This window comes from Cucurbita pepo, chromosome 20 (assembly GCF_057944985.1).
Source record: "Cucurbita pepo subsp. pepo isolate OVF chromosome 20, ASM5794498v1, whole genome shotgun sequence".
NCBI classification, from domain to species: domain Eukaryota; kingdom Viridiplantae; phylum Streptophyta; class Magnoliopsida; order Cucurbitales; family Cucurbitaceae; genus Cucurbita; species Cucurbita pepo.
The window spans coordinates 1,721,513-1,734,624 of NC_141817.1; the positions used below are offsets into that span (position 1 = coordinate 1,721,513).

The 13,112-nt window shown below is 37.4% G+C and overlaps 4 protein-coding genes across 9 annotated transcripts; 2 read left to right on the plus strand and 2 right to left on the minus strand.

Moving 5' to 3' along the window:
- Positions 1 to 29: 29 nt before the first annotated feature.
- Positions 30 to 2,766, plus strand: LOC111782900 (exocyst complex component EXO70B1). 3 transcript variants are annotated; one of them, XM_087120668.1, is made up of 2 exons: positions 30 to 2,199; positions 2,746 to 2,766. In XM_087120668.1, the coding sequence occupies exon 1, from the start codon at positions 187 to 189 to the stop codon at positions 2,167 to 2,169; it is 1,983 nt and encodes a 660-aa protein (XP_086976794.1). In that variant the 5' UTR covers positions 30 to 186; the 3' UTR covers positions 2,170 to 2,199; positions 2,746 to 2,766. The 3 variants fall into 3 exon arrangements, with proteins under 3 accessions (XP_086976794.1, XP_023519507.2, XP_086976793.1); XM_023663739.2 differs by lacking the exon at positions 2,746 to 2,766 and adding an exon at positions 2,543 to 2,730; XM_087120667.1 differs by lacking the exon at positions 2,746 to 2,766 and adding an exon at positions 2,450 to 2,473.
- Positions 2,767 to 3,643: 877 nt separating this feature from the next.
- Positions 3,644 to 7,304, minus strand: LOC111782901 (UPF0235 protein At5g63440). 2 transcript variants are annotated; one of them, XM_023663740.2, is made up of 7 exons: positions 7,097 to 7,304; positions 6,586 to 6,700; positions 5,699 to 5,852; positions 5,150 to 5,246; positions 4,484 to 4,572; positions 4,171 to 4,239; positions 3,644 to 3,874 (listed from the first exon to the last, which is right to left on the minus strand). In XM_023663740.2, exons 1-7 carry the CDS (start codon positions 7,209 to 7,211, stop codon positions 3,815 to 3,817), a joined length of 699 nt encoding a protein of 232 aa, XP_023519508.2. In that variant the 5' UTR covers positions 7,212 to 7,304; the 3' UTR covers positions 3,644 to 3,814. The 2 variants fall into 2 exon arrangements, with proteins under 2 accessions (XP_023519508.2, XP_023519510.2); XM_023663742.2 differs by having other exon boundaries at positions 6,586 to 6,686; positions 7,097 to 7,285.
- A 399-nt stretch (positions 7,305 to 7,703) lies between these two features.
- Positions 7,704 to 10,368, minus strand: LOC111782510 (elongation factor 1-delta 2). 3 transcript variants are annotated; one of them, XM_023663271.2, is made up of 8 exons: positions 10,280 to 10,368; positions 10,080 to 10,187; positions 9,813 to 9,929; positions 9,612 to 9,690; positions 9,375 to 9,495; positions 9,163 to 9,276; positions 8,161 to 8,323; positions 7,704 to 7,984 (listed from the first exon to the last, which is right to left on the minus strand). In XM_023663271.2, coding segments are annotated over exons 2-8 (681 nt in total). In that variant the 5' UTR covers positions 10,166 to 10,187; positions 10,280 to 10,368; the 3' UTR covers positions 7,704 to 7,983. The 3 variants fall into 3 exon arrangements, with proteins under 3 accessions (XP_023519039.2, XP_023519040.2, XP_023519041.2); XM_023663272.2 differs by having other exon boundaries at positions 10,080 to 10,183; positions 10,280 to 10,325; XM_023663273.2 differs by lacking the exon at positions 7,704 to 7,984 and having other exon boundaries at positions 8,160 to 8,323.
- A 960-nt stretch (positions 10,369 to 11,328) lies between these two features.
- LOC147786367 (uncharacterized) lies at positions 11,329 to 13,109 on the plus strand. The gene is made up of 6 exons (XM_087120553.1): positions 11,329 to 11,497; positions 11,618 to 11,819; positions 11,967 to 12,091; positions 12,257 to 12,373; positions 12,584 to 12,730; positions 12,879 to 13,109. Exons 1-6 carry the CDS (start codon positions 11,402 to 11,404, stop codon positions 13,095 to 13,097), a joined length of 906 nt encoding a protein of 301 aa, XP_086976679.1. The 5' UTR covers positions 11,329 to 11,401; the 3' UTR covers positions 13,098 to 13,109.
- Positions 13,110 to 13,112: the final 3 nt, after the last annotated feature.

The following is a 13,112-nucleotide window of genomic DNA, read 5'->3' on the forward strand; positions in this document are numbered from 1 at the left end:
TAAATAAATAAATAGTTTTAATATTCATGAGCCTTCATCTTTCGTTTCTCCTTCCTTTGTCTGAAACCTATTTTTATTTTGTTCTTGGAAGTGTCTTCCTTCTTCCTTATATTGGGGGTTTGAATCTTGTCTGGACGAACCCTATATAGAAGAGGGAGGGAGCTTAGTTAACGGAGGCTGTAAAGAATGGCGACGACGACCACAAGTATTGGCGGCGGCGGCGGCGGTGGTGGTGGTGGTGGGGAGGATAGAGTTATGGCTACCGCTCAGCAGATTGTTAAGAGCCTCAATACACCTAAGGAGGTTCAAGAAGACATGCTTTTGATCTTCTCTAGTTTTGACAATCGTCTTTCTAATATCTCCAGTTTGGTCAACAGTGGAGATTCGAAGAGGGAAGGGGATCGATATGAAGCTGCTGAGAAGCTGATTCTTCGTTGGGATTCTGGTCCTGGAGCTTCTCGGAACTCTCTTAATTGGGAGGATTCGCCGGAGGAGGCGGCTGAGTATTTATCGGCGGTGGATGATATCATTCAGTGGATCGATGAGTTGTCAATTCGTTCGGATTCTGCTGAGATCGTCGACCGTGCTGAGAACGCGATCCAGATCGCTATGTCGAGGCTTGAGGATGAGTTTCGTCATATGTTGATTCGGAACACTGTCCCTCTCGATGCTGAGCATCTCTACGGTTCAATTCGGAAGGTTTCTCTCTCTTTTGCTTCACACGACAGCGAAAATTCCGATGAGTTTGAGTCGTTTGCCGATGTTGACCGTGGTTCTGGAATCTTCCATGAGCGTGGTGTCAGTTTGGGCGATGATTTGCGAGTCGATTTGATCAATCCTGACGCTGTCGTTGATTTGAAAGAGATCGCCGACCGGATGATTCGGTCTGGATACGAAAAGGAGTGTCTCAACGTGTATACTGGTGTCCGACGCGATGCTCTTGATGAATGCTTGGTGGTTCTTGGAGTTGAGAAGCTAAGTATTGAGGATGTCCAGAAAATTGATTGGAAGATCTTGGACGAGAAGATGAAGAAATGGATCCAAGCTGTTAAGGTCAGTGTCCGAGTCCTTTTGACGGGCGAGAAGCGACTGTGTGACTATATCTTCAGCGGGTCCGATGACTCTGAGGAAGTCTGCTTCAATGAGACTGCTAAAGGGTGCATCAGGCAGTTACTGAATTTTGCAGAGGCCATTGCCATAGGGGAAAGGTCAGTGGAGAAGCTATTTCGTATTCTAGATATGTATGAAGCTCTGGAATACGTTTTGCCGGACTTGCAGGCTATGATCACTGATGAATTTGTGATTGAGGAGGCGCAAGGAGTGCTTTCTAGGCTGGGAGAGGCCGCTAAAGGTACATTTGTTGAGTTTGAGAATGCTGTTCGGAACGAGACTTCTAAGAAAACAATGTTAAATGCTGAGATTCACCCGCTCACTCGTTATGTCATGAATTACTTAACATTGGTTGTGGTTTATAGCAAGACTCTTGATGCACTTTTAGAAGGCGACGACGAAGATTTGCAGCACCTAGGGGGTGATGGTGCTGAAAATTCGGAGTTGGAAACTATGTCGCCATTGCCACGTCGGCTGTTTTCATTGTTATCATCACTGGAGACCAATCTAGAGAAAAAATCCAAACTCTATGGCGATGATTCGATTCAATATATATTTCTCATGAACAATATACAATACATTGTGCAGAAAGCAAAAGATTCTGAGCTTGGAAAGCTCTTGGGTGACCGCTGGGTTCGTAAGCGCCGAGGCCAGGTTCGCATATACGCGACAAACTATCTTAGGGCGTCTTGGGGTAAATTATTAACTTTCTTGAAGGAAGAAGGTACTGGTGGGAGCTCCAATAGTGCCCTGAAACTAGCTACTTTGAAGGAAAAGTTCAAAAATTTCAATGCTGGCTTTGAGGAAATCTATAGGATTCAGACAGGTTGGAAGGTTGCCGATGCTCAACTACGAGAGGAGCTCCGAATTTCGGTATCGGCAAAAGCGCTACCTGCATATCGTGCCTTCTTGGGAAGGCATGGAAGTCAGTTAGAGAATACAAGACATGCTGGGAGGTATATAAAGTACACATCGGATGACTTGGAGAACTATTTATTGGATTTGTTTGAAGGATCACCACAAGTTATACACAACTTAAGAAGAAAAAGTAGTTCATAGAGGGATACTGAACCGACTCTATTTATACAGGTATGACCCATTGAAGAGGCTGCCCTGTTGAATCTAGTTTCGTGATATTTACTGTTCTTTGTTGTTAATACAATAGGGTCAGAAAGACTCATGTACATGTTTTATAGGCTATAATTTATGTATTTCTTGATTGTCATTTTTGGATTTTACCTTATGTACATGAAACTGCTACTCAATAATCATCATTCCTTATCTCTTTAGTACAGAAACATTCTTAGATGCATATTGTATTCTTTAAGATCAAAACCAGGCTATCACTTGCAACTTCCGCGGCGAAACGGTTTAACATCTCTAGTAGGTTATGGCTGTTGGTGATAACTATGATCCATTTGGTTGAATCTAGGTGCATCTATGACTGACTCTGAGGTTTGCCCTCAATCTTTTGGTCTTCGGAAAGAGTTTTTGCTGAAGTAGTCTGCTTTAAGGTGTTGGAAGTCTTGCATGATAATCGGTGTTGTGGATGTACCTTGAGTACTTGCACATTGATATCACCTAAGATCATTGTCATCAATTCTGTTGAATGCCTTTTCTGTACTTTTGCATTAGTTAGTGGCAAGGATAACGAGATCTCCTGCCAGCTGTCTTCTCTTCCTATCATTGAACTTTATTCGAGAGATCTGATCTCATCGGATCTCACTAGGGCGGGCGAAGGGGAAGGAAGGGGGGATGGGTGATCCGGGAACAACAACAACGGGAGAAGTCTCGTAACCCCCTAGTTCATTTGTTTGGTTTATACTTAATTTAGTGCTTTAAAGTACTGATATTCTTGTGGGGACTGAAACTTTTGGTTGATTATACTATTTCCTCTGTTGGTTAGCCAGCTTTTAGAGAAGTTTGGATGGGGAACTGATTGTTTCTAAGTTCTTGTTGGTGACAATTTTAGTCTTGTATGGCTTCTTTTGGTTGCTTTTATATTTCCCTCGCTGAGACTTGAGAGAAACATCCTATTCAGCAGCTTATCTAAATGGTGGGGTTTCATATCCTTCGCCAATGAACCGTGGACACGTGTATTGTCGAGAAATGATGTCTATTCTTATGGTCTAAGAATGTAAAAATTAGCTCTTGTTTTTTCTGATGTATTGTACTGGTATGAAGGATTCTCTATGTGGGTTGGCTTTGCCTTGCAGGACACTTTAATTTGCCTTTTAAGTTATCAACCACTTGCGTCAAAGCTTAATCAAAAGCTTAGAAAGCCCGATTTATGCACTATTTGATGGCTCAAAATTGTGCCAAATTTGAATGATGCACCGGCCAATCTTCTGTGGTTATGGTTAATAGCTTGTTAGACGTTCCTATCATTCTAAGCTTAATTTCAGACTTATGGTGACGAATCGGAATGTCAATTGTCAAATGCCCCCATATAGTTATTTGTACTACAAATTCGAAAAAACAAAAGAAGGGGAAAGTTTAGTTTTCTCATGATTTTAATTATAAGAGTGTCATAGGTTTGAATCTCCACTAGCAATTGGTGGAAAATTCGGGTTCAGAAACACCCATCACAAATTCGTGGTTTAAAAGATAATACAAAAAATACAGAACTAAGATCGTTATCAGTTATCACTAACAAAGCATAAAAGATGTCGCAGTTAAAAACTGCATGTCTTGAACAGTGTTGTCAAGGTTGCACAGACCCGAGAAGCTTTTCATACACCTGTCTGGCAGACAAATCCTCAACCTGAAATAATTACCAAAATATTAGACATAAAAACAAGATGTACCGACAAGCATCAAGAACATCGCTGAGAAATAGTCAGTTTAGATAACGAGCACTAACAAGTTACAGGTGGGTTATACAGTGCTGTGCTTTTCTTATAATGTGGTGCCAGATTACTTAAGTCGGCCAAAAAAAAAAAAAAAAAAAAAAAACAGATGGTGGGTGGCAATGTAATATGCAAGAAACAACACCTATGAGTATGAGAAGAGAAAAGGGAGTGTTGAATATCATGTGCATTGCAGGAGTGAACAACTCACCACAAGAAGCTTCGATTTGTTATTCCATCCCCGTTGGAGAGTCATTTGGCTAAGCCTCAGTCCTAAGACCTGTTTTGCAGAAAATAGTTTTTTTAAGTAAAAGAAAAAATGGGACCAATCCAAAATAATAAGGCTAACCTAATAGTTATATAAATCCCTATTAACAGATGCTTATCTTAATCAAATCCCAAAGATGCTCCCTGATCACTCCCCCCACAACAAATTCTAGAGAAAGGGGATGCAAAATAATGCAGGCATTGAAGATCCAGAACCAAAAACATATATCAATAGCTCAACAAGAATCAGAATGTACTTTTCCCATGAACTCCAAAAGCTCATTGTTGGCTTCTCCCCGGGCTGCAGGCGCAGCAACAGCAACACGTACATCATCAGCATTTACTCCTGCAAAAAGAAAATATATCATTCTTGTGTGTGTGTGTTTGTATGAGAGGAAACTATAATCAAGAAAAATAGTATTATATGTGAGTAGATATCAACAGTTGCAGAGTAAAAGTTAAGACAGCTTTTTAATTAGAATGTATACAAGTTACTCTCAGCATAAACCGACTGTTCCTAGCGTTCACCCACAAAATTTCCACCTAATCAAATAACAAATTGTATTATTTTTCTTCCAGAGACAGTACGTTAACAAGCTAGCATTCAAAATAAAAATTGATCCTGAGTCCAAAAATCTACGATATTCTTATATTTGTATAGTTTCATTATTGAAATTATACTTAATCTAAGGTACCAGAATTTGACCTTTCTTGTTCTTCTTTGTTACACAATAAAATAACAAAGATTAATCATCAAAGAATTCATCTAGTTACTATATTTGAATCACAATCGCATGCTAGGATTCGTGCAATGATGTAGAACCTTTGCATTCTGTCTACAACAAAATTAAAGTTCAATTGAAGTTTACAGATAAAGATCACGTGCATAAAGATAAATATGACAGCAATTATATCTTTTATACTTGTGATTGCTGAGCGCTGTGCTCGATCTTCAACTTCTATGGCCACTTGGACAAGTCCTCCTTCAAGTTGAGATATACAGGGTGGCACAGGAGCATCCTAATAGAGTTGTTTTCTTGAGTGAGAATTGATGTGATTGGTTACAAATCACAATAAGATATTGAAACACCTTTGTAGAGAAGATTATACATAATATTGTTATTGTATGTGCACCAAGAATTAATTAAAGCTCAACAACCAAAAGAAGGTAAGAGCTGGTAAAACTTTCATTATTTTCATCTCAATGATTTTTATAATAATATAATAGAAGCTGTATTCTGTCAATATAATAATATGTTACAAACCATTCGTTAAGAACTCTACGTACTATGACATGTCCATCAGAAGTTGACGAAAGATCAACTTACCAACAAACTGTTAGCAATGAATTGCTATAAGTGCTAGATAAATTCTTTGAATTGGAATTATTGTGTAAAAGCTTACAGTGAAAAATAAACAATATGATCAATCTAATGAATCACGGTTGCTATTATTATAATAGACTGTCATACCTGTGGATTGGTTTCGGCAGCCACAGTACTGAGTGCACCATCAACAACATAAATGAAAGAAGCAAATTCCAAATCTTCCTCTGAGCGATAACACACCAAGAGTCCACAGCCTAGACAGTTCATGCGGTATTGCCTTTCAAGTTTCCCTTCACCCCTGAAAAATAATTATAAGCTACAAAAAAGTTAATTCAATACTTTTCCATTTTTTCCCAACATAATTCGATGAACATTTAAATTGTAATTTATTTATTAGAAAAAAAAAACTTGTCACATCTAGACTCTATTTTCACAGTGAGATCATTAATCTCTCCCAGAAGAGGAAAAGCCCACTCCTGAATGTGGCTGTGATTTTATACTGTACAAGAAAATGCATGCCTGAAACTCTCCTCTTTTCAAATTATCAATCTCATATTTATTCTTTTAGTTTACGGTTCATTCTAAAAAAAGAAGGCATATGCATGGATTGTCTTTCCACACGCAGATGGTACAGAATGCACCTAGATTACCTGATTCAAGCTTATTTTAACCAATAAAAAAAAGAACCTCCTCTAGATTACAATTCTGCATCCATCCTTCAGATGGAATGAATATCTTCAAGAGGTCGAGTTACATATAACTATTTGGGAAACATTTAGATTTTAATGGGCAACACGGAGAACAAAGCGAACCTTATGCTGAACCCCAATTTATTAAACCAGTCAGAAATTTCAAATTGGTTACATCGCCTCAAAAACATCAATCTTTGACCATCTAAAGAACAGATATCAACTTAAAGGTAAAATCCTGTAGACCATCTCCAATGCAAATTCATTCACATCCTTCTATACAGAAGTGAAATGCCCGAAAACGCGTGCGCGCACACACACGTAGAGAGAAAGTAGGGTTACCTTTTCAATAGAACTTTTCCCGCCTCATTGACATTTAACCTTGCAAGATGTTTCTTCTTGTCCAACACAAAAGCCTTGTCTGTCTTCCTTTTTGGCATTTTCTGCAATTGAGTATCTTATAGTATATGTGTTCAGTACGGTTAAATGGCACATAAAGATTTTATTTCTTGGAATGATAGCAAAATAATCCTGATCATTAGTTCATGAACTAATTCACGAATACTATGCTTCAAGAAGAAGGCAACTTGGCATGAAGATAGTGTAAAGTGCACCTAAATTTCCTCATCCCAGCTTAATTTTTACAATAAAGCAGAGAGATAACCTACTCTAGATTGCATCCGTCCGTCAAATAGAACGAACATTTTCATCGAACTGCATGCAGTTCATACATCTTCCAATCATCTCTAGCCGTTGATTCCACATTGAAGCAATGAATTTATTCCTATTTTATTCTCAACGAACTTGTTTAGGGAAAAAATAAAGAGAGTCTAGAGTCCAGGCAAAGGAGTACCAGTGATTAGGACGTGCGATCCACAATGCTTGCAGTAGTAAACGAAGAGATCAGAATCTGGTCCATCTGGTGCGGCGTCCTCGCTCGAGTATGTATGCGTTGTTCTCTTCGGCATGGCGTTTTCGCTTCTTCTTCCTCCTCGCTTCTCTTTCCCCGGTCCTCGATCAACAACTACGAACCAGAGAAAGCTCTCGTCCTGCTCGGGCAAGCCTGCTTTTATATGGCGCAAGCCCATTTGTAGATAACGGCCCATCATCGGCCTCTTAACCCTTATTTCATTAAAAAAATAATATATATATATATATATATTTTTTTTTTCCGTCCATAAATTTCGAATATAGTTTTGATTAATCCCTAATTTCAAAAATTACAGTTTTATTCATAAATTATGATTTTTTATTTACTTAGTCCCTAAATTTCAAAATATTACATTTATCCTTCAATTTTGAATTTAGTTTTCCTTTGATTTTTTTACTAATAATTACTTTTGGTTTATTAATCTAAAATAATTATGATGTGTATTTTTAAATTATTTATTACTGTGCAATAAAATTAATGAAAACTACTTTAATTATTTAAGACTAATTAATAGAAAATGAACACAAAATAAAATTAATGAAAACTACTTTTATTTGGACATATTTCATTCACATCTTCAAATCATCAATAATTACATAGCACATAAGCGTATCACTGGATCTTATTAAGATAAGATTGAGCAATACCATGACTTACATAGCTAACGGACCCCGAAACAAAAAGTATAATTAGTGTAGACTAATAAAGCGAGAAACAGGCATGCAATCATGAACAAATAACAAGTATTCATTCGTAGACTTGATCTCATCTTTGGAACGACCTGCTCTTGGGCTCGATAGAAGCTGACCTCTGCAACGAGTAACAACCAATTGTTAAAAATATGTGGCGAATTCAAGAACTAGTGAAATAGACCTCGAGTAGGTTTCGCAGATGTTTGGATCAACTTTTATGCACTTAAAAAGTGTTACCAAACAAGTATAAAGAACCCCAGCTTATGTGTAACAAAATCAAGACATGGCACTTACTAGATTTTGTTGAAGGCAACGATATCACAGCTCTGGACATACTCGTTTATGGGTTCAGCTGTCAAATATTCTTCAATGAGTGTGTCAACGGACACAAGGTCATCAACAATTGTGAGCATTATCTGCAGTTTCTTGATACCATATCCAACAGGGACGAGTTTGGCTGCAGATTAAACGAGTGTCAAAACACGTATATCTAAGAAATAACAATCACAATCATTTACATTACACGATACTCGAGTATTAAACGATAAATGACACTGACACGAGATAGCGCTTTAGACAACTAGAACAAAAAAGGATAAGAAGAAGCCCACGTAAACTATCAATTCCATTTTTCTCTTGATAAGCAGTGAACTCGAATCAATCAACGGATCAACTAAATTCAAGGGCAGTGAAGAGAAACATAGATTATCATTGAATAATAACCAAAAGGTGTGCATATTCCTTTTAACATTATGAAGGAATATCATGCCTATAAACCAACAACATGGATATAACTGTTAGACGAACATGACTCTCCACAATAGTATGATATTGTACACTTTGAACATAAGCTCTCATGGCTTTGCTTTGGACTTCCCCAAAAGGCCTCATACCAATGGAGAGAATATTCTTTGATTATAAACCCAGGATCATTCCCTAAATTAGTCGAGGTGGGACTTTCATCATCCAACACCTCCCCTCGAACAACGTACGCCTCCCCTTAATCGAGGCTCGACTCCTTTTCTTTTGGAGTCCTTTGTTCGACATTTGAGGATTTACCAATCTATTGGCACGACTAAGTTTAGGGACATGACTCTAATACCATGTTAGACGAACACGACTCCCCACAATGGTATGATATTGAGCATAAGCTCTCATGGCTTTGCTTTGGGCTTCCCCAAAAGGCCTCGTACCAATGGAGAGAGTATTATTTGATTATAAACCCATGATTAGTCCCTAAATTAGTCGACGTGGACTTTCATCATCCAACAATAAGGACAAACAATAAGGACATACATGCTCCCCAAAACAAGCCTTCCATCTGAACGCTTCTTACAGCCTCTTCAAGTTTCTTCATGTCAGTTTCATCATCCCAAGGTTTGATATCCATCAGAACTGATGATTTGCCACCTAAAATCAAATACCCAAGAGAACAAGAAGCACCACACGTCATTAAAATCAGAGAACAATATAAAGCGAGGCCAAAATCGATGGAGATTAAAACTCACTCTCTTTCTTCTTTGATGAAGCCTTTATGGAAGCTGCACGCTCCTCGGCGGCCTTCTTTTCCTCTTCAGTCTCTTCGCCAAATAGATCCATATCGTCGTCGTCGTCATCAGCACCGCTAGCCTGGTAAGTGTTTCAGAGTAAATCTTAAATTCTAAAAACAGGATAAAGCACAATCTATCGTCTCTCGCGTATATGGATCACATGACAGGGAAAAAAAATTTGCGTAACATTATCACCTTGGCATCAGCAGCTGGTGGAGTTGCAATTGCTTCTGCAGAATCGAACTTAACGCCGGAACCCTCTCCAAAAACAGCACTATAAAACCATAATATAAGCCAGCGATTGAACAACAAGTTAGTAGCGAGAACAAAACCATCCATGTCCGAATATAAATTCCATGGACCTAAGCATCAAAATTAAGCAATTAGGTGACTTACGAGACTCTCAAGAGTGCTTCGATGTGATTGCTCCACCTAGATACGTTGACATAGTCGCTGGAAACGGGTTTGGATAGAGCTTCGTAAACAGCAATATCATCCTTCGAAGCTTGATACCTGAGGATGATCATTCGTCGAACATATAAAGAACAGATTCAATACAGTCAATGTTAAAACCATTACCATTGATTTCAACAATTCTAGCACAAATCAAGTATCTTCCAATTAACAAAAATTCAAATAAAGATATTTGACATGATAACTAACCCAGAAATGTAGCTACGACTGAGCAAGTAGTCGTCGAGTTTTTTTAGACCGGCAGCCGACTTGACATCGCTCAATGAAACCGCCATTGCAGAGTGATGTGATTTCTTTCTATTCGAAAATTCAAACAGCTAGTTAACAATCCCTAGTCTTTGGACGATAACTACACAATCCAATTCGAAAATGAGTGATCGGAAGCTTACCGCCAACAGCAACGCTAGAACTCACAAATAAAGTATTGCAGAAGCTGAAGGGGCTTTAGGGCTTCGGCTTTGTCGAGTATTTAAAGCAACAGGAAGGGCACTGCACACGAACCGTTTATTTAGGTCCTCGTAAATCAACGGTGGAGATTTCAACTTTTGGATTTGGACCACATGGGGAAAAAAAAAAATAATAATAAATAAAATATCTGAATATTGTCGTTAAATAAAATTACTCTTTATTTTCGTTAAAAACATTTTAACTCATACTAATTATTAAGCTAATAAATTCTTTTTTTGTCGTTTTGTATGCTGCATATTTAAACCCGTATAAGAATAAGAAATTATTATTATGATTATACGTCGTAATAAGATATTATCTAATTTTAAAGAAAATAATAAATTATATGTTATATATATATATATATATATATAATATTTGTATATTTTTCTCGTTTATTTTACACATGTTAATTGACTGTTCGTTCTAAAAGAATAATATTATTATTATATGACGCAATAAATATTTATAAAAAAATATATAATTTTTATAAATAAAATGTAATTAAGTGGTTGAATTTTAAAATATTATATTCTTTTACCATTGACTTTAAAATTTAATTTTTAATACAAAAATATTAGATTCTTAATGTTCAGTTTACTTTATGCACACATTTACCCATAAAATTTTACTGATGCCATTTTTGGTATTTGACATTGACCGATCATTAATTAATTTAAATATGTTGATATTGAATTTTGTTATTAATTTCATTTAAAATAATTATATTATTTAATATGAAATTACCCAAAGTAAATTTAGTAAAAACTCCAGAATAAATATATAAAATCTTGAATTATATAGATAAAAATAGAAATGTAAACTAAATATATAATTTCTCAATAATTTCTATTTATTTATTTATTTATTTATTTATTTATTGAAGGTGAGTATTGAATCTCCATGCAGCCTTTGGGAATTTATTTAAAATATAAAAACTAAAAATTAACATTTCTATTAAATTTCCTCGTGTCCTTTATTTGGCGTTAAACAGATAGGAAATCGAAGGGGAAGAATAAAAGGAAAAAAGGAGGGGGAAAAAGGGGAACCCAGAAGAGAGAGTCATGGTTTCAACGAGAAGGAGTGGATCTCTCTCTGGAAGCAACAGCAAAAGATCTTCGTCCTCCGAGGATAAGCCATCGTCACCGAAGCGTCAAAAGGTTGTTGTCTGATGAGTGGAATCTAAGTATTGTTTTGCCAGTCTTGAGTTTATTGGAACGTTGGTTGAAGCTTAATTGGAGGTTTTGGGTATTGATTTGTTAAGAGATTTGCGGTTTCAGGTGGAAAATGGCTGTGGTTCAGAGAAATCGATGCCGGTGGTGGAGAATTCTAAAGAATTATGCACCCCGCCGACTGTGGATCCTGGAGATAATGGACCTGGCGGTGGTCCGATCGCCGGAGTTGACGTTGGAGAAGGTGTGAGCTCTTTGAAGGAGGATGCTGCACCAGCGGCTGTCGCTGTTACCACTCCTATCGCCGAGGGTAGGTGGTTCGTACTCCCAAGTTCAATGGTCACATAACTTTTAGTCTAAATTGATTAAAGAAAATTAAAAGAAAAGAAAAAGAAATGTAGAGTGAAGGTAACTTTCGGCGTCTGGGTTTGATTTGGTTTGTTTTCAAATGTTGAAGGAACTTCGCTGGTGGGGGATAAGCCCAGGAGTTCATTTTCATCTTGGAGTCTCTATGCTGCGAAGCAGAATCCAAATTTTGAGACGACAACTCCTTGGTGTAGGCTTCTATCACAGTTCGGTCAGGTAATTCAACGTTTATCCAAGTAATTGAAACATATCATTTGGTTTTTACACATCAGTTTTTACAAATTGTAGATCCAAGTCAAATTAAGTTCTCACCCGTTCTTCAAATATACTTGATACAACTTCACTCCATCTATTGGATTTTGAACAATGTTTTTAACGCAGAACCCCAATGTTGATATTTTCTCGTCAAATTTTACCATTGGTTCTAGTAGAGGTTGCAACTTTCCCTTGAAGGATCACACGATTAGCGGGACACTTTGCAAGATCAAGCACACTCAGGTAACTTCAAAGTGCACCTATTTAAAAATCCATTTAGCTAATAAAATACAGAAAAAACAGTTTATGTTAAACATACTAACTCTACGGCATTGTTTAAATGAACTAAAATAGAGCTTTCTCAAGTGCTTAGACATTTTCTTCTGCAATTATTTTAGTACATATTTATGAACTATGAATAATTCATTGGATTTTTACTCTGGGGGTGAACAGCGTGAGGGTAGTGCTGTAGCAGTGCTTGAAAGTACGGGAGGCAAGGGATCGGTGATGGTTAATGGGTTGACCGTCAAGAAGAGCTCCAGCTGTGTGCTAAATTCTGGTGACGAAGTGGTCTTTGGTGCTTTGGGGAACCATGCTTATGTATCCTTCAGTTATCAAATCCATCGTTTTTTTTTTTTTGTTCTGTCTGTTTTATACATTGTTTATCTACGGCCATCCTCCATCTAACAAATTCCTGCTTGTTGCCTTTCAATGAATGTGACATTTTTCTTGATTTATACCAACATAGATATTTCAGCAACTTATGAATGAGGTTTCTGTTAAAGGTTTAGATGTTCAAAGTGGTGTTGGAAAATTCTTGCAGCTCGGAAAGAGGACTGGTGATCCTTCTGCTGTGGCTGGGGCCTCGATATTGGCATCTCTTTCAAGCCTCAGGCAGGATATATCACGTTGGAAGCCTCCCTCTCAGACCAGCGGTAAAACTTCCTTCTATTTCTGTTGTTCATGATGCAATGGAACTTGA